Source organism: Mesoplodon mirus (assembly GCF_964341445.2).
Source record: "Mesoplodon mirus genome assembly, chromosome: 12".
Classification (NCBI taxonomy): Eukaryota; Metazoa; Chordata; class Mammalia; order Artiodactyla; family Ziphiidae; genus Mesoplodon; species Mesoplodon mirus.
In genome coordinates, this window is record NC_138988.1 from 96,153,250 (window position 1) to 96,174,272 (window position 21,023).

General features: G+C 36.2%; 1 protein-coding gene across 1 annotated transcript in view; it reads left to right on the forward strand.

Annotated features, from left to right (window-relative positions):
- The window catches only part of RANBP9 (RAN binding protein 9), an 89,718-nt gene that overhangs the window by 33,814 nt on the left and 34,881 nt on the right, over window positions 1-21,023 (forward strand). The window contains exons 3-4 of the mRNA XM_082637890.1: window positions 19,132-19,184; window positions 20,352-20,519. Of these exons, the coding sequence (XP_082494016.1) occupies window positions 19,132-19,184; window positions 20,352-20,519 (221 nt within the window). The remainder of the gene's footprint in view (window positions 1-19,131; window positions 19,185-20,351; window positions 20,520-21,023) is intronic.

Below are 21,023 nucleotides of genomic sequence, written 5' to 3' on the forward strand. Positions count from 1 at the left end.
GTATTAGCATGGTATACCTTTCTCCATCCCTTCCTTTTAATCTATCTGTGTCTTTATATTTAAAGTGGGTTTCTTGTAGACAACATATACATGGGCCTTGTTTTCTTATTCAATCTGTCAGTTTCTTTTAATTGGTGTATTTAGACCTTTCACATTGAAAGTGAGTACTGTTAAAGTTGGGGTGGTATCAACCTTGATTATAACTTTTCTATTCATTGAGTTTGTTCCTTGTTGCTTTCTTAAAAATCTTTTCCCCCATTTTTTTTTTTTTTTTTTTGCGGCACGCGGGCCTCTCACTGTTGTGGCCTCTCCCGTTGTGGAGCACAGGCTCCGGACGCACAGGCTCAGCAGCCATGGCTCACGGGCCCAGCCGCTCCGTGGCATGTGGGATCTTCCCGAACCGGGGCACGAACCCATGTCCCCTGCATCGACAGGCGGACTCTCAACCACTGCGCCAGGGAAGCCCCCCCATTTGGTTTTAATTGAGCATTTTTTATGATTGCATTTTCTGATCTATCTTCAGATATCAATTACACTTCTTTTAAAAATTTTATTGGTAGAGTTTGCAGTAGACATTTTCAGCTAATAAAAGTCCATTTTCAAGTAACACTTTACCACTTTACAGGTAATGCAGGTGCTTTGTAACAGATTATAACCAATTCCTCCCTCCTGTCCCTTATAATATTTCTGTCACTCCTTTCACTTATCTATAAAATGTAGTTACATAATTCATTGTTGCTGTTATTATTTTGAACAGTTTTCCAAGATCAATTGAACAGTTATCCAAGTTATCCAAGATCAATTATCCAAGTTATCCAAAATCAATTCAAACAGTTATCCAAGATCAATTCAAAATCAGAAAAATAAAATATTTTATCTTTATTTATTCCTTCTCTGACTCTTTCTTTCTTTATGTAAATCTGAGTTTCTTACCTATATCTTTTCCTTCTTTCTGAAGAACTTCTTGCAAGACAGGTCTATGGCAATAAATAGTCTCAGTTTTTGTCTGATGAAGTCTGTTTGTCCTTAACTTTTTTGAAGGATAAATTTCACTGGATATCAAATTATAGTTGGTAGATTTTTTTTTCTTTCAGCACTCAAATATTTCACTCCAGTCTCTTGCTTGTATGGTTTCTGCAGTCTGATGTAATTCTTATTTTTCTTTCATATAGGTAAGGTGTTTGGTTTTGGTTTTTTTTTGTTGTTGTTCTTTAGCTTATTTTAATATTTTCTCTTTGACTTTCTGCAATTTGAATATGATAAATTAGGTGTTGATGTTTGGGTATTTGTCCTATTAGTGTTCTATGAGCTTTCTGGAATTTTGGGTTGGAAAAAATTCTTGGCCAGTATTACTTCAAATACTTAAGTTTCTCCTCTCTCCTTGCCAGATCCTCATTCTGTGTTACACCTTTTATTGTTGTCCCACAGGTCTTGTATATTCTTTTCTGGTTTTTTCATTCCTTTTTTCTCGTGCCATTTAAGTTTGGGAAGTGTCTGTTGACATACCTTCAAGCTCACAGATTGTTTCCTCAGTTGTGTTTAGTCGAATGATGAGCCTGTTGAAAGCATTCTTCCTTTGTGTTAGTGTTTTTGATGTCTAGCATTTGTTTTGATTCTTTTTTGTAGTCCGTAGCCTGTTAATCACAGTTATCTTAACTTTTTCGTTTGGTAACTCCAAAGTTCTGCCACGTCTGATGTAGTTGTGATGCTTGCTCTGTCTCTTCAGAATGCTAGTTTTCTTTTTAGCAAGTAGTGAATTGTTTTGTTGTTGAAAACTACATGATTTATTGGATAGCAGGAACTCAGGTAAATAGGTCTTTAGTGTGAGGTTTTATGATTATCTGACTAAGAGTTAGGCTGTGTTTAATGTTTGCCAATTTGTTTGTATTATTTGTAGGTGTCAGAAGCTTAATTTACCTCTAGTTTCCTTGCTTTTGTTTTCCCTGCTGTTTTGGGTTTCCCTAGAAACTCCTTAAATAGAGTCTGTGTCTTTCAGCTGTCTCACCTGTAATTTGTTTTTATACTGGAGCCTTGTTGATGTGGTGATAGGTACCGGGAAGGGAAGTGTTCTGTAACTTATGATTAAATACCACTTGTAGTTGTTGTAGTTGACCAGAGTTCCTGGGCTGTGATCTTTGGAAGAGTTTTACCCTTTTTTCCTTCTCCCCTTACTTCAATTGGGAAGGCTAACTGGTACTGGAGTTGTCTGATTACCCTCCCTCTAGGTCAAAAAGGCCCTGGAAAGTAGTTACCTTGAAGGCAGGTCTTTGTTAAAGAGACCAGATTGCTCTGGGCATATCTCAAAATGGTTACTTTTCCTCTCCCCAGCACAAAACTGGAAGGGTTTTGTTTGTTTGCTTGTTTGTTTTTTTAATAATAACATGGTGGAGCTGCTGAAGGTAAAACTCATGAGTATATGGAAGCTTCTCTAAGAGCGGAACCCTAAGAGGTTTAAAGCTCAAGCTAGTTCACACTCAGCCTCCAGCAATTCATTCACCTTTAAAGTATTTCTACCAGTTAAAGTCTCCAGAGACTCCTACTCCTGGTAAGCTCTCATTCTCTGTGTTCACTCGTCTCTTCAATTTTCCTGGAGGCATTTTGCCCTGTGAACTCAGTTTTCTGACGAATCTAAGAGGAGTGGTTGCTTTTCAATTTGATCACCTTTTTTTTTCCTGTTGTGAGGGAGTGACAGATTTCAGTCTCTTTACACATCAGAGCTGAAGCCAGAAGTCCTCTTGTTTATGTTTTAATGAGGGTTTTATGGAGACATAATTCATATACCCATAAAAATTTACCCTTAAAAGCATGGTTTGGTAGTTTCTAGTATATTTACAGAATTGTGCAACCCTTACCACTGTCTAACTTCAGAACATTTGTATCACCTGAAAAAGAAATCCTGTTATATCTATTAGCAGCCACTCTTCCCAGTCCTAGGCAACCACTTAACTATTTTGTTTTTGTGGATTTGCCTATACTGCACATTTTATATAAATGGAATCATATAATATGTGATCTTTTGTTTCTGGTTTGTCTTAGTATAGTGTTTTCAAGGTTCCTCATGCTGTAGCACTGATCAGTACTCACATTTCTTTTTGAGGTCAAATAATATTCCCTTGTAAAGATATTACATTTGTTTATCCGTTCATTAGTAGGTAGAAACACTTTTTTGGCTATTAGGAAGAATGCTGTTAGGAACATTTGTGTAACACTTTTTTGAGTGGATATGTTTTCATTTCTCCTGAATAGACACCTAGGAGTTGAATTAATGGTTCATAAGGAAACTGTGATTACCATTTCAAGGAACTGCTAAACTTTTCCAAAGTGAGTGCACTATTTTACATTGCCACCAACTATGAAAGTTCTAAGTTCTCCACATCCTTGCCAACACATCTTCTTGATTTTAGCCATCCTAATGTGTGTGAAGTGATAGTGGTTTTGATTTGCATTTTCTAATGACTAATGATATTGAGCATCTTTTCATGTGCTTATTGGTCATTTGTATATCTTTTTTGGAGAAATGTCTATTCAGATCCTTTGCCCATTTTTTTAGTTGGGTTTTCTTTTTATTGTTCAGTTCTAAGAATTGTATATATGTTCTGGAAAGAAATCACATATCAGCTATGTAGATTTGTATATATTTTCTCCTATTCTGTGGTTTGTCTTTTAATTTCCTTGACAGTATCCTTTGAAGCACAAAAGTTTTAAATTTTTATGAAGTCTAGTTTATTTTTCTTTCATTGCTTGTGCTTTTGCTGTCATATCTAAGAAACCATTGCCTGATCGAGGGTCATGAAGATTTACTCCAGTGTTTTTATCTAAGAGTATGTGGTTTTAGCACTCCCTCTTAGTTTTTGATTCCATTTTTAAATTAATTTTTGTATATGGTGTGAGGTATTGATTCACTTTCCTTGGTTTGCATAGATATATCCAATTGTCCCAGCACAGTTTGTTGTAAAAACTATTTTTTCCTCCTTTGAATTGTCTTGTCCAGCTTGTCAAAATCAATTGATCATAAATGTAAGGGTTAATTTCTAGATTCTAAATTTTATTGCATTAATATTTATGTCTAGGGCTTCCTTGGTGGCGCAGTGGTTGCGAGTCCACCGCCCGATACCAGGGACGTGGGTTCGTGCCCCAGTCCGGGAGGATCCCCTATGCCACGGAGCGGCTAGGCCCGTGAGCCATGGCCGCTGGGCCTGCGCGTCTGGAGCCTGTGCTCCGCATCGGGAGAGGCCACGGTTGTGAGAGGCCCGCGTACTGCAAAAAAAAAAAAAAATTATGTCTATTCTTAAGCCAGTAATGTACTCTCTTGATTACTGTAACTTTACAATGAGTTTTAGAATTGGGAACTGTGAGTCCTCCAATTTTGTTCCTTTTCAAGATTGCTTTGGCTCTCCTGGGCCCTATTACATTTCCGTACAAGTTTCAGGATCAGTTTGTCACTTCCTGCAGAAAAGCAAGTTAGACTTTTGATAGAGATTGCCTTGAATCTCTAGATTGATTAGGGGAATATTGCTATCTTTTTTTTTTATATTGCTATCTTAACAGTATTAATTCTTCCAATCCATAAACGTGGTAGCCTTTCCACTTATTTAGGTTTTCTTTAATTTCTTTCAACAGTGTTTTGTAGTTTTTCATGTTCAAGTCTTGTACTGTCTTGTTAAGTTTATTTGTAGATATTTTATTCTTTTTGATTCTGTTGTAAATGGAATTGTTTTCTTAAATTTATTTTTAAATTGTTCATTGCTCGTGTGTAGAAATAAAATTAGATTTTCATATTGAACTTGTATCCTGCAGTCATGCTGATTTTGTTTATTAGTTTTTAATAGTATTTTGGTAAGGATTCTTTTGGATTTTTTATATACAAAATTATGTTGTATGTGAATAGAGGATGTTTACTCCTTCCTTAACAAGCTGGTGTCTTTTATTTTTCATGCCTTACTGCCCAAGCTAGAACCTCCAGTACCATGTTGAATAGAAGTGGTAAAAGAGGGTATCTTTTTCTTGTTCATGGTTTTAAGGGAAAAGCAGTCTCTTAACCATTAAGTCTGATGTTAGCTACAGATTTTTTTTTTCATAGGTGCCCTTTATCAGGTTGGGAGTTTCCCTTTTATTTCTAATTAGTTGAGTGTCTTTATCAAGAAAGGTGATGAATTTTGCCTAATTCTTTTTCTGTGTCTGTTGAGATGATCTTGTGGCTTTTATCCTTTATTATATTAATGTTATATTAATATTACATTGATTTTGTTTCTAAACCAGCCTTTTATTCCTGGCATAAGTTCCCCTTGGTCATGATGTATAATCCTTTTTGTGTGTTACTGGGCTTCATTTACTAGTAATTTGTTGAGGATTTGTGTGTCCGTGTTCATAAAGGATATTTTTCTGTTGTTTCCTTGTGATATCTTTATCTGATTTTGGCAGCAGGGTAACACTGGCCTTGTAGCATTAGTTAGGAAGTGTTTCTTACTTTGTGGGGAAGAAGAGTCTGAGAAGGATTGGTGGTCATTTTTCTCTATATGTTTGGTAGAATTCATCAGGGAAGCCATCTGAGCATGGGCTTTTCTTTGCGGGAAGTTTTAAGATTGCTTATCAGTTTTGGTAGTTTATGACTTTCTAGGAATTTGTTCATTTTTAAGTAGCTTATATAATTTGTTGCTATATAGTTCACAGTATTTTCTTATAATCCTGTTAATTTTTTAATCTTTTTTAGTTTGGTATTAATATTTTTTCTTTCATTTCTGATTTCTGATAATTGGAGTCTTTTTTTCTTGGTTAGTGGAACCAATTTTTTGGCTGATTGATTCTGTTGTTTTTCTGGTCTTTTTTATTTCTGCTCTAACCTTTATTATTTCCTTCCTGTTGCTTGCTTCGGGTTTAATAGTTTGTTGTTCTTTCTCTAGTTTCTTGAGGTTGAGAGTTGGATTATTCATTAGAGATCTTTCTTTTTTTATTTTAGGCAATGGCAGCTACAAAACTTCCCTCTAAGAACTACTTCAGCTGCATCTTACAAGTTTTGGTGTATTGTGTTTTCATTCTCATTCGTTTCTAAGTGTTTTTAAATTTCCCCTATTATTTCTTTTTTTGTATTGGTTTTTTAGGATCATGTTTAGTATCCATATATTTGTGTACATTCCACTTTTCCTTCTGTTTGTGATTTCTAACTTAATTTTCTTGTAGTTGGAGCGTATATACCATGTATGATTTCATTTTTTTTTAAATTTATTGAGGCTTGTTTTATGGCCTAACATGTCTTGGAAAATCTGTGTGCACTTGAGGAGCATGTGTATTCTACCATGGTTGGTGGAGTGTTCTGTAAACGACTGTTAGTTCTGGTTGATTTATAGTTATGTTCAAGTTTTACATTTCTTGTTGATTTCCTGTCAGTTGTTGCATCCATTATTGAAAGTAGGTTATTGAAGTCTCCAACCATTATCATGAATTGTGTATTTCTCCCTAATTCTGTGGGTTTTTGCTTTAAATATTTTAGGGCTCTGTTGTTAGGTTCATATTTGTATATAATTTTATGTCTTCTTGATGTATTGACCCTTTTTATCATAATAAATGATAAATATATTGTTTCTAGTAACAAATTTTGTCTTAAATTCTATTTTGTCTGATGCAAGTATAACTTTCAGCTCTCATTTGATTACTGTTTGCATAGTATTTCTTTTTCTTTCCTTTTAATTTCAACCTATTTGTGTGTTCAAATCTGAAATGTCTCTGTAGACAACATCTCTTTGGATCTTTAAAAAAAGAAAAATGTGTTCTGTGAGTCTCTGCCTTTGAATGATTTTATCCATTTGCAGTTATTGCAATTACTGATAAGGGAGGACTTATGTCTGCTATTTTGGTGTCATGTCTTTTTGTTTTTCTGTTCTTCTGTTGCTTTCTTTTGTTTGAAGTAAACTTTTTAGTGTACCTTTTAATAATTTTATTGTGGTTTCTTTTCTGTAGTTTTTGAGTTATTTTCTTAGTGGTTGCTCTGGCAGATTACTCATATAATATCCTAACTCAAAACAATATAAATTGGATTAATATCAACTTAATTCCAACAGTGTGTTAAACCTAGCTTCATAATATTTTCATTGTCTCCCCTCTCCTTTTTGCTATTATTGTCATAAATTATACCTTTATACAGTTTAGGCCCAGAGAGTTATAATTATTGCTTTATGTCTTTTAAGTTAGATAGGAGAAGAAAAGAGTTACAAAGAAAAATACACTTACACTGCCTTTTATGCTTACCTATGCAGTTATCTTTACTGATGCTCTTTATTTCTTTGTATACATTTGTGTAACTGACTAGTTTCTTTTCCACCTTATTTCTTACAGTGCAGGTCTGCTAGTGACAGATTCTCTGTTTTTGTTATTTAGGAACGTCTTAATTTCTCTTTTGAAATATAGTTTTAGTGGATGTAGAATTCTTGGTTTATAGTTTTTTTTCTTTCAGCAGTTGCAATATATTATCCCACTGCTTTCAGGCTTCCATGGTTTCTCACGAGAAGTCTGTTGTTGGTCTATCTGGGTTACATAGCATTAGTTATATAAAGTAATAATAGTAACTTGCTCTTGTGGAGTTTGTGACATACAATGAAGCAAAACATGACCACAGTATCAGAACATGTGGGAAGAGATAAAAAGGTTTTTAAAAGTTGTGTGTTGCATTGCCAGCATTTGATAAATATACTAATTCAGTCAAGAATATGACATATTAAAGGTGCAGTTTTTTAAACTTATGTGGTACTCATTAATGCAATGCCAAAATATATAGCAAAAAGCTAACAAAGGTCATAAAATACAAAAATACAAAGAACACAGAAAAGGACAAATGGAAAGAACAGGTAGGACGAATAATAAGTTAGTAAACTTAAATCTATCTATAATAGGAATTAAACTAGTCCTCTAGTCTCTGTTCTTTGATATTTGGCACACTATTATTAACAATGCTAATAATGTATAATTTGAAATTATTTGTATTGATATATTGATCTAAAAAAACTTCATGTCCATTTCCCTTTCTAAACACAATAAGTCCCCTACATATGAATGAGTCCCATTCCAAGAGAGCATTTGTAAGTCCAGTTTGTTCATAAGTCCAACAAAGTTAGCCTAGGTACCCAACTAGCACAGTCGGCTATATAGTACCATACTGTAATAGGTTTATAGTACTTTTCACACAAATAATACATGAAAAACAAAAAATAAAACGTTTTTAATCTTACAGTAACTTGAAAAGTATAGTAGTATAGTACAACAGCTGGCACACAGGGGCTGGCATCGAGTGAACAGGCAAGAAGAGTTACTGACTGGAGGAGGGAGAAGAGGTGGGAGATGGTAGAGCTGAAGGATCGTCAGCAGCAGGAGACGGAGGACAAGCTGCAGTTTCACTCATGGCCTGACGTTGGTGGCACAGGTTCTGGTTCCTTGCTGGAATCAATTTTATCTACCCTTTTGAAAAAACGATCCAGTGATGTCTGGGTAGTAGCTCTTTTTTCCTCATCATAGATGACAGGGTAGCACTTGATTACATTCTGAACGGCTGCTTCATGAATGGTACCTTCGTGTACTGTTCTATGTTTGGGTCCTGTGCCTCAAAAACTAACAGTTCCTCCTCAAATAAAGAAAACCCCCTTGCCATTTCCTGCATTGTGAATCTCTTCGGTTTTTCAGTTACTTTTTCTTCCTCTTGTCTCTCTTCGTCCTTTCTCTGGGCCTCCAGTTCCATCAGGTCTTCATTAGTAAGCTCCTTGTGTTGCACAGCAAGGAGTTCAGTGAAGTTGTCCTCTTGCAGATCTAGCTCCGGCTTCTTGCTGAGTGTCACTTGGTCTTCTTGCTGGAGACCTGTTTGGACTCCTCATCCACCTTCTCAAATCCACGAAAATTGTGAACACACTGCTGGCAAAGGTTCTTCCAAACCCCGTTCAGGGTGATGGCCATAACCTCACGCCAAGCAAAGTCAGTGTTTTTTATGGCCTTGTAGATGTTCTAGTCCTTCCAGAATTGTCACAGGGTTGTTCCTGATTCATCACTCGCCTTTACTGTCTGACGAAAAGTGTGACATAAATAATATTTCCTGAAAGTCACTTTAACTCCCTGGTCCGTAGGTTGGATGAGCGACACAGTATTCAGTGGCAGATGCACTACTTTGTCGTTGAAAGTTGTCCCATGAATGGGAGGGTGGCCCAGAGCACCGTGGAGCAGCAAAAGAATGTTTAATGGGTCGTCCTTCTCCAAGCAGTATTTCTCTACCTCTGGGCTAAAGTGGTGGAAAAACCAGTCCTGGAAAATGGCCTTTGTAACACAGGCTTTGGGGTTATGCTTCCACACACCAGGAAGAGAGAGCCCTTGGCTATGTTTTTAAGGGCTCTTGGGTTCTCTGAATGATAAACTAAGAGAGGCTTCAGCTTCATATCACCGGAAGCACTGCCACCAAACAGCTGAGTTAGCCTAACCTTTGCTGCTTTATATATAACCTGGCATCTACTTTTCCTTCCTCCTTACTGATGTAACTTCGGTCTGCCATCCTCTTCCAGTACAGTCCTGTCTCATCCACATTAAAAACCTGCTCGGGTAAATACGAGCCTTCATCAATAATTTCTTGAAGCATTTCAGGAAATTCCTGGGCAGCTACCATATCTGCCCTTGCTGCCTCACCACTTACTTTTACGTTGTGAAGGTTGGCTCTAGCCTTGAACCAGTGAAACCAGCAATGGCTGGCATTAAAAGATGTGTGCCCTCTGATTCTTTGCCGTGTTTCTTCTTCAAGTCTTCATAAAGGCTTCTGGCTTTCTCTTGAATCAGCATTAAGCTGAGCAGCTCGACGCTGATGCTGGTCCTGCATCCGCACAAGTTTCTCCATCTCCTCCATCACTTTCTCACACTTCTTCGATATTATCGTTGACATCATCGGCACAGCAGACTTCACATGTTCCATGATCTTGTCCTTATTCTTCAGAATCGTGCAGATGGTTGGACGATTCATGTTATAAGAACGAGTGATGTCTCCCATCTTTTCGCCTCTTTCCACTCTCTCAATTGTTTTCACTTTTGTGTCCATTGTTCTCACTTGGCACTTCTTAGCAGTACCAGCTACATCACCGCTGCTTTTACGCTTGCTTCCGGACATCCTGGGCTTGAAGTGAAGATACTGTGCTCTGTACAGTCCTGCACAGTAAAGTACCAAAAGCACTACCACTCATAGAGGATGCACACTCACGTGACAGTGTACACCAGGCACGTGAACCTACTTATGTGACTGGACATGCGAACGCACATCGGCATCTTTGCAAGTTCGCAACTTGGAGGTTCATAGGTAGGGGACTTACTGCACATAATACCACAGTAAGTTTCTTGTCCGTCAAATCTTTCCACTCCCTCACTGCTGCTGAATTTGAGCGTGTTTTTTTATGTCATGCAACACCTCAGGCGTCTTCCAGCTTCCTTGGTTCGCTGTTTGTTGGGAGCCACACCCGTCCACATCTGCTGTTGCGTATTTCCCCTGTGAGCTCCTTCCACCACTTCACAATAACTCACAAGCTGCAGCCCTGCTTCACCTACTTCCCCAAGCAAACTTCAGGTCTTTTCAGTGTAAGGTACCATATTTATTGTAGTATTTATGTATTTCTTGACAATTCAACATATGTAAAACCATTTTTATTGAAGTTTGGTGGGGTTTTTTTTGGATTCTTATATTTTTAAAAATATGTTACTAATGGAGTTTTTGACTGTTTTGCTCGTAACCCCACTTCCCCCATAAACTCTGTGGTTTTTATTGCATGGTGTTGTATAGTGCAGTGATTTTAAGGAACTCAGATGTCATGCTGTGGTAGAACTGACTGTAACTGCTGTATCCCGTATCTGCCCATTATTTTGTCCACCCAGTGATCCATCTTATTTTTTGATGCATTTCAAAGTAAGTAGACTTAACTTCTAATTACTACACCATGCATATCACTAAGTAGAATTTGATACTTGCTTATTGTTCTTTTTTTAATCATCCTAAAAGTTACATACAGTGAAGTCTGAAGTGTACCGTTTGATGAGTTTTGCAGATGCATATACACCTGTGAAATGCAAGCTCCCATCAAAACATAGAACTGTACCATCATCCTTAGAAGTGTTCCCTCGTACTCTTTCCCAGTTAGGCCCTGTCCTCACCCTCTCAGAGGTGACTGTTATTTTCATTTTGTCTGTTCGGAACTTCATATACAGGCATACCTCAGAGAAATTGCAGGTTCAGTTTCAGACCGCCACGATAAAGCACATACAACAAGAAAGCGAGTCACATGAACTTTTTGGTTTCCCGGTGCATATAAATTATGTTTACATTATACTGTGGTCTGTTAATTGTGCAATGACATTATGTCAGAAAAAGTATTTACATTATATACTTTACTGCTAAAAACTGCTAATGATGAAAAAGTTTGAAATATTACAAGAATTGCTAAAATGTGACAGAGGCACGCAGGGAGCAAGTGCTGTTGGCAAATTGGTGCCGATAGACTTGCTGGATGCAGGGCTGCCACAGACCTTCACTTTGTAAACAAACACAGCATCTGGGAAGCTCAATAAAATGAGGTATGTCTGTAAAAAGAGTCATAAGAAATCTTAGTAAGGTTTCTTTGACTCACGGTAACATTTTTTAGATCATCCATGTTGTGTATATCAGTAATTCATTTTCCATTTTATTTCTGAGTAGAACATACCACAGTTTGTGTATACATTCATTTGTTGATAGATACCCAGGCTGTTTCAGTTTTTCCTCCATTGTGAAGAGCTCTTATGAACGTATTTGTACAAGTCTCTAGGTGCACATAGTGCCTTCATTTATCTTTTGAGTGGAATTGCTGGGTCTTGGGGTAGGTACATGTTCAGTCTTTTGAGACACTGCCAGCCATGGTTCCAAAGGAGTTGTCCCGTTTTACGTTCCCACCAACAGTGTATGAAAGCTCTTACTGTGCCAAATCTGTGGCAGTACTGGTGTGGCCAGTCTTACATTTTAACCGTTCTGCTGGGTGCATGGTGGTATCTCAGTGTGGTTCTAATTTGTGTTTCTCTAGTGACTGACTAATGCTGTGTAGCAGTTTCACGTGCTTCTTGGTTATTTGCAGTATTATTTTGTAAAGTGTCTATTCAGATCTTTTGTCCATTTATAAAAATTGAATAGTCTTATGTCTTTTGAGCAGAAGATTATAATTTTGCTGATGTCTGGCTTATGAGTTTGTTATTTTATGGTTCTTGCTTTCTGTGTCCTGATAGGTATTTGCTTTATCCCAAAGTCATTAAGATATTTTTACATGTTTTCTTTTAGAAGCTTTATAGTTTTAACTTTCATATTTAGGAGTATGATCCGTCTTCAGTTGAGTTTTATATATCGTGTGAGGTAGAGATTAATGTTTACTTTTCCAAATGGGTATCAGTTCTATCACTGTTTGTTAGAAAAACTTTCCTTACTCTTGGATTGTTTTGGCACCCTTGTAAAATATTAAAGGATTGTATAAGTGTGGATCTCTTTCTGAGCTCTTTCTGAATCCATTCCATTGATTTATTTGTTGATCCTTAATTCTGGTACCATACTGTCTTGCTTAATCAGGTTTATGGTAAATCTTGAGGTCAGATGGTGTAAGTCCTACATCTGTATTCTTTTTCAAACTTTCTTTGGATATTTTAGATCCTGTTTATTTCTGTATAAACGTTAGAATCAGCCTGTCAGTTTTTATAAAAACCTCCTAGCGTGAGTATAATATGGATTGCATTGACTCTAGAGATCAATTTGGAGAGAATTGCAGCCTTAATAATAGTATTGAGTCCTCTAGTCCATAAATGTGATAAATCTCTCCATTTATTTACATCTTCTTTAATTCCCCCCGTCAGTGTTTGGTAATTTTCAGCAGAGAAATTCTACACGCCTTTTGTTCAGTTCTTAAATGTTTTATGCTTTCTAGTGCTATTGTAGACGTAATTGTTTTTTAAATTTTATCTACTTAGTGTTTACTGCCAGTATATACAAATACAATAGATTTTTTTATACAATAACTTTGTATCCTGCAGCCATGTTAAATTCACTTATTCTGATTATTTTATGTTTTTTTAAGATTATCTCTTGTTAAATTAGGTTATCTACAAGTAAAGTCAGATTGATTTCTTCCTTTTTTTCCCCCAAATAGGATGTTTTTATTAGATGAATATATTTATATGTCTGTATTAAATTTTAACAATAAGCTATGTTGGGACTTTCTGGTGGCGTGGTGGTTGAGAATCCGCCTGCCAATTCAGGGGACACGGGTTTGATCCCTGGCCCAGGAAGATCCCACGTGCCTTGGAGCAACTAAGCCCGTGTGCCACAACAACTGAGCCTGTGCTCTAGAGCTTGTGAGCCACAACTACTGAGCCCGCACACTGCAACTACTGACACCCACGTGCTCTAGGGCCCGTGCTACGCAATAAGAGAAGCCACCGCAATGAGAAGCCCGCGCACCGCAAGGAAGAGTAGCCCCCACTTGCCGTGGTTAGAGAAAGCCCGCGCGCAGCAACAAAGACCCAACGCAGCCCAATAAATAAATAAGCAAGCTATGTTAAACTCTAAAAATATGTCATACCATTACTTTATGAGATTTTTTTAAATCAAACTAATCATTCATTCATTTATTCATTCCTTCAAAACTGTGCATTGAGCATCTTCTATGTGCCAGGCCTCCACTGGGTACAGAGAATAAAATGCTAACAGTCACAGTAACACAGTTCTTGTTATAAATTTGGCACACCTCTGAGTTCCTTGCATTTGCAAATATACTTAGCCCGCACAACAAACCAGTGAGGTAGTTTTCGTTGTTATCAGCACATTGTTCAGATGAGTAACTTGCCCAGTACGTTCTGCCACTTATTAGCTGTGTGACATTGGGCAAGTTATTTCTTCCTTTTTTATTTATGCCTTTTATTTCTCTTTATTGCCTTATTGAAATGCTTAGGGTTTTCAGTACAGTGTTGAATAGAAATGGTGAGAGCTGGCATTCTTAGCTTGTTCTTGATCTCACGGCAATAGCTTTCAATATTTCACTATTACGAATGCTAGCTGTAGGTTTTTTGTAAATGTAGGTTGGTGAAGTTCCCTCGTATTTCTGGTTTGCTGAGAGTTTTTATTGTGAATAGGTGTTGAATTTTGTCAAATGTTTTTCTACAACTATTTAAATGATCATAAGAGTTTTCTCCTAATCTGATAAAATATATTGATTGGTGTTTTGAATGTTAAACCAGTGTTGTGTTCCTGTATTAACACCACCTGGTCTTGATACATTATCACTTTGATATATTGCTAGAATTCTGTCTTAATTTACCTGTTGGCTTTTCTTTTTTTTTTTTTTTTTTTTTGCGGTATGTGGGCCTCTCACGGTTGTGGCCTCTCCCATTGCGGAGCACAGGCTCCGGATGCGCAGGCTCAGCGGCCATGGCTCACGGGCCTAGCCGCTCCATGGCATGTGGGATCTTCCCGGACCGGGGCATGAACCCGCGTCCTCTGCATTGGCAGGCGGACTCTTAACCACTGCGCCACCAGGGAAGCCCTATCTGTTGGCTTTTTAACTAATATCTCTGTAGTTTTTTAGTGGTTACTCTAAAGATTTTAGTATATATCCCTATTTTCATAACTTACTAAGAATTAATGTTTAACTATTTCACATAAAATACAGAAACTTGCAACCATATAGGTCCATTTACTGCCTCTTCCTGTACTTTTTGCTGTAGTTACCCATATGTATTACATCTACTTATCTTATGAACTGGGCAATACATGTTATTTTTGCTTTAAGGAGTCATACATGTTTTTAAGGAAATTAAGAGTGAAAACAGTCTTTTATTATGTACCCATGTGTGTGCCATTTGCAATGCTCTTCTTTCCTTCCTGAAAATCCAGGTATCTCTGATGTACCTGTATATGTTATATCTGGTATACCTTTATATATATATATATATGTATGTATGTATGTATGTATATATATATACACACACACATATGATATATCTCTCTGATTCCTTTCAGTTTGGCAGATTTTCTTTATTATTTTTCTTAGTGCAGGTCTGCTGGCAACACATTCTTTTTCTCTTATCTGAGAAATATTTTTATTTCGCTTTCATTCTTGAAGGATATTTCCTTAATATAACACCCTGTGTTGGCATGGGTTCCCCTTCCCCTTTTCTGCTCTTGTAAATATTTTGTTCAACCATCTTTTGGCCTTCATATTTTCTTCTGAGAAGTCAGTAGATATTCAGCTTAGTGTTCCTGTTGAAAGCAATACATCATTTTTTTCTGGCTGCTTTCAATATTTTCTCTTCATTCTTAGTTTTTAGCTGTTTGACTGTGATTTGTGCCTATGTGTGCTTTTCTTTGTACTTAACCTGCTGAGGTTTCTATGCTTTTTAAATGTGTAAATTTTTTTCTTTTACCCAATTTGGGGAATTTTTCTCAATTTTTTTGTTCCATTCTCTTTCTCCTTGTGGGACTTCGGTTACATTTATGTTAGACCTTTTGCTACTGCCCAAGGGACTCTCTTTTTATTCCATCAGTATTTTTTCTCTGTTCTTCGTATCCGTTCTGTCATTGTTTACTTGCTCATTTTGCCATTTTCAGTGTGCCATTAGGTACCTTAGTAAATATTTATTTCAAATATATTTCATCTCCAGAATTTCTTTTTTTTTTTTTTTTTTGTGATACACGGGCCTCTCACTGTTGTGGCCTCTCCCGTTGCAGAGCACAGGCTCCAGATGTGCAGGCTCAGCGGCCATGGCTCACGGGCCCACCTGCTCTGCGGCATGTGGGATCTTCCCGGACCGGGGCACGAACCCGCGTCCCCTGCATCGGCAGGCGGACTCTCAACCACTGTGCCACCAGGGAAGCCCCAGAATTTCATTTTTTTATTGCTTCTTTTTCTTTGTTGAAATTTCCTATTTCATTCAGTACAAGCATATTTCCCTTTACATCCTTGAGCATAGTAACAGCAGCTGCCTTGAATACTTTAGCTTTAATTCCAATGACTTGAGGCTCTCTGGGTCATTCTCTTGTTTGTCTTTTCTCTTGAATATGGGTCATGTTTTACTATGTCTTTATATGTCAAGTAATTTTGAATTGTATTCTAGCACATTATAACTGGATTACAGATTTTTAAAATTCTTTAATAGCATTTTTTTCAGTAATTAATTTTAATTACATTTCATCATTTTCTTTTCTAGTTGTTATTTCTTTGTCCCATGCATTCCTTCTGTTTTCACTTGTCTTCCTCCTAAAGTCTATTCTCAAATAGTTCTTTTGTGAACACTTGTGGATAGTAAAGCGTTAGCTTTATTATGCCATAAAATATCTTATTTTGCCCTCATTCTTGGATGATGGTTTACCTGGGAATTAAGTTCTAGGTTGATAGTTCTTTACTTTCAATACTTCGTGCCATTGTTTACAGTCATCACCTGTTGCTGGGGAGAAGTCAGCTGTCATTTTAATCGTCATGCCTTCTGAGGTAATCTGCCTTTCTTTTTGGAAGCTTTTAGGATTTTGTTTGCATTGATAGTCTGGGATGTGTTTTTATCTTCCTCTGTTTGTGGTGTGCACTTTCAGCTTACCAACGTATTTTTCAGTTGAGTTGTGCAAAATCACTGGCTAAATTGTCTGAGTAAATATTGGTGCTCTACTGTATTGTTTAGTGATGGTGACTCCTTTTTTTCTTTCACATAATCCTAAATGTATTAAAAAATTTTTTTTGTCATACTCTCCATTGATTGATGTCATCTAGAATGAATTCATGTTCCAGTTTTGTATTTCGTTGGTCTTATATATATATTTGGTATATTTTAGAATTTTGTTTTTGTGGCCTCATTTTAATTAGAAAGTTTAACATTTTTCTCCATTTTGTTTATCTATCTAGTTCTATACTTATTTTCCCTTTATTATACTTTATAGTTGCTTTCTAACTCCTGGGTCCCCAATCTAAAACCAGGTCTACATTAGAGTTTCCAGGTTCTTTGTTCAAAGTGGTATTGGGAGTATTGCAGATTCAATAACAAATCCATTCAGTAACTTTGTTCAGATCTTAGTTAAGAGGCTATTCCTTCCCCCTTCCCTTCAACTAGGCAACAATGGCAAATGAATTTTAGCCAAGGCCGCAGGTGGTATCAGTGTTTTCTTCCCCTTCAGGAGGGGAAGCCCATTCCAGTTGTTGGCTTTAAGCAGTGAGCATAGCTAATGATCCCCTTGTGGAGCCTTTTTAGTCTTTGTTTCCTCAGGAGAAACTCCTACCCATTAATGGGTGCTCAAGGACCCAGAGCTTTGCAGGGCCAGAGCTGTACCCCTGCTCAGTTTTGTGTCTCTTCTCAAAGATTATCTTGTGACTTACTACTTTTTTAAAAAATAAGTAATTACATGGTATACTGTATTTGGAACAAAGGGGCTGAGTCAGAATACCAACTTACATGAGTCTTGACTAGACATCCAAAATGCTGTTTCTTAATGTTTTGTTATTCTTGTGTCACTTGACTCTTACTCTTATTAGTAATATTGCACTTGTGAATTCCATTGTCTGAGTTTTAATATCTAGTAGGACAAACACTGAGTTATTTTTTTTTAATTTTGTCTTGATCAAAATTCTGTTTTTACATATGAACTTTAAAATCACTTTTTCTAGTTTTAAATATTCATTTGGAGTATATTGTGAACCTCATTACATGTATATATTAATTTTAGAAAGATTGCTATTTTTATGCTGTCAAGTTATCCAGATACCTAAAATACTCATTTATTTACCACTTTTAAGATATCATTCTGGAGCTTTACTTGAGCTCTTTACTCTTGTTTTATAATTTCTGTAGTTATTATGACTGATATGTCTATATATTCCACTTCCTTTCTCTAGCTGGTTATTACTAGAAAAGAAGTTAAAATGCTTTTCTTAAATTCAGCCATTTTTTCCAAAATAACTAGTTAATTCTAAAAGCTTTTAGTATGTTCCATAGTTTCCTATGTATATAATCAGAGCAACTACAATTAAGATAATTTTATGTCTTGTAATATTTATACTGGTTATCTAGTTCTCTTATTAAGCTTCCTATTTTCTTATTTTATTAAACTAAAACCTTCAAAACAATGTTTAACAGTTGTAGGCATCTCTATGTTCCTGATTTTAATGGTAATGACTTCAGTGTTTCACTGTTGAATGCCTTGCTTGCTGTATTAGATTTGGAAAAAAGTGTGTCATATTTAGGTAGTTTCCTTTTATTTTTATTTGAGATTTTATTAGGAGTGGTAGCTGAAATTTGTCAAATACCATTTTAAATCATGATACAATCACCGACAATTAGCCTTTTAACAAATCGGATTCAGTTTGCTTTTTTATTTAGTTTTTCTTTTTTTGCATCAATACTTATAAATATATTTCTTTATGCTTCCCCCTTTTGAACTGTCTTTGTCAGTTTTTATTAATATCTTATAAGCTTTTAAAATAAATTGCATACCTTAATAATTACCTTTTCCTCTTGTATTTCTTTTGTGGAGATAATTTTGTTCTAGTGTTGCATAAATTAATAATTGAGTCTCATATTTAAGTCTGTATTGTCAGTTTGCCAAAACACTTTTGGAAACGAATATATAGATATCCCATAGCACATACTTTTTAGTATAATTCTGTTAAGTATTTCAGATGTTTTTATATGCATTGGATATTTTTTCAATATGTCTCCATGTCTTTGTGTGTGTGGAACTAGATTTTTACTGTATCCTTTTGAAAACACATTTGTTTCTTATTTAGTATTTCATTTTTCTTCCACAAGTCCCTCTATAGTTTTTGTTAGAAGTCTTAATTCTAAATATTTGTGTAGATATGTTGGAAGGATTTTTATAGTTTTTAGAGTATTTAAGCATTAATAATACTTTGGGTACATTTATGAATGATTTCTATAGGAATTTACTGTGAATCTGGGTTTTGTTGTTGCTTAATATTGCCCTTTTTGCTATTTCATGAATTCTAGTAACTTTTTTGTAGCTACCCTGTGAGTTTCATCTTGGGCTTGGTTCGATAATGTTTGAGAGTGTTTGGTAATTTATACATATATGACTATAATAACCAGCTTTTCTTCCTTCCTTTTTTTTTTTTTAAACAGTTACATGGGAATTGGTCTTTCTGCTCAAGGTGTGAACATGAATAGACTACCAGGTACACTTGTAATTGAATTACAGTACAGTCTTATGGCTAACTCTGGCTAAAAATGTCAAGTAATAATTTGGAGATAGTTAAGTACATTAATCTTCTATATTTTTAATCACTTATGAGTTCAAAGTCGAGCTGAATGGTTTTAATAAATTTTATGCTATTTAGCAAAACATAACAAGTATACCATGCATTGTTTTGTTTTGTTTTGTTTTGCTTGTTTTTGTTTTGTTTGTTGGTATTTTTAACTTCCAGTACGTAGTCATATCAACTACTTTAAATGTTTTAATGTGGTTGGTTCTGTTTCCTACCCAACACATTCCTAGCTTTTAGACCATTTTTAGTTGTTTTAATATTCTGGGAATGTAGGCTGATAGTAAAAGTAAACTAAGAAAGGTGTGAATTGAGATAGGAGAACTGTTTCCTAAAACCATTAATCATATGGAAGTGATTCTTCAATTATATTTTCTGGTATTCTATTTACTAATGTTAAAAATTAACCTTGGAGGAAATTTTTTGAAAATTGAAAGAAACGTCTTTTGTTATATTAAAGTGTGTGTGTGTGTGTGTGTGTCTGTGTATCTGTGTGTGTGTGCTTAAACCAAATCAAAGCAAAATTCCTTTGGTCTATTAGCAAAGGAAATATGCATGGAAAATGTGTCTTGGTATGTTTGTTTGCATTTTCTGGTAGGAGTCCTCTCTGTTTAAGATATATTTTAGCATTCTGTGTGGTGGATTTATTTTCCTTAATGTGGTAAGCAGTGTTTTATATAGAAATTATGTACTGTAATTGTTGAGAATTTTTTTTTTTTTTTTTTTTTTTTTTTTTGCGGTATGCGGGCCTCTCACTGTTGTGGCCTCCCCCGTTGCGGAGCACAGGCTCCGGATGCGCAGGCCCAGCGGCCATGGCTCACGGGCCCAGCCGCTCCGCGGCATATGGGATCCTCCCAGACCGGGGCACGAACCCGTATCCCCTGCATCGGCAGGCGGACTCTCAACCACTGCGCCACCAGGGAGGCCCCAATTGTTGAGAATTTAAATGTACTTTTGGGAATTTTATCTTTGTACTATCTGTTGTACTATTCTTGCGTAGCTTGTTATAATCTTAGTGAATAGCTCTAGTATAGAGGAACCTTACTTTTCACTGTAAATACACTGGAACTTTCTCTTTAGGCTGGGATAAACATTCATATGGTTATCATGGTGATGATGGACATTCATTTTGTTCTTCTGGAACGGGACAACCTTATGGACCAACTTTTACGACTGGTGATGTCATTGGCTGTTGTGTTAACCTTATCAACAATACCTGCTTCTACACCAAGAATGGACATAGTTTAGGTACTAAGATAATGAATTGCATGTTAAATAACCAGATGTTATGATTATTGTACTTACATCATGGTAGTAATATTTTTGTGTAATTCTCCTTTATGAGTAGATGCCTCTGGAAATTATTTCTTTGTTCCTTCTAGGTGGAAGCTGAGGAAATGGTGACAATTTAAATCTGAAGTATAATGGACACATATTCAACTAAAACCCCTAATTTTTTACAGTGAAGGCCACATTGTATCACATATATAGGACTAACTAGACATAACCTCGTACTCAGATATTTATTCTAGTAGTAGAAATGCTAACTAAGTGTTTTCTGCTTTGCTTTGAATAAGGCCTGTCACAGTATGATCCAGTTCTCTAGGTAACAGGTGCTTAGAAAAAAGAGCTGTCAGTTTTTAGTATAGTATGGGGGTAATGACAAAGCGAGAAAAAGCAGGGCGTTGACATACTGAAAAATCAGGCCTGCTAACAAAGGTTGATAAAGGATGGTGACTACAAGTTAGTTCT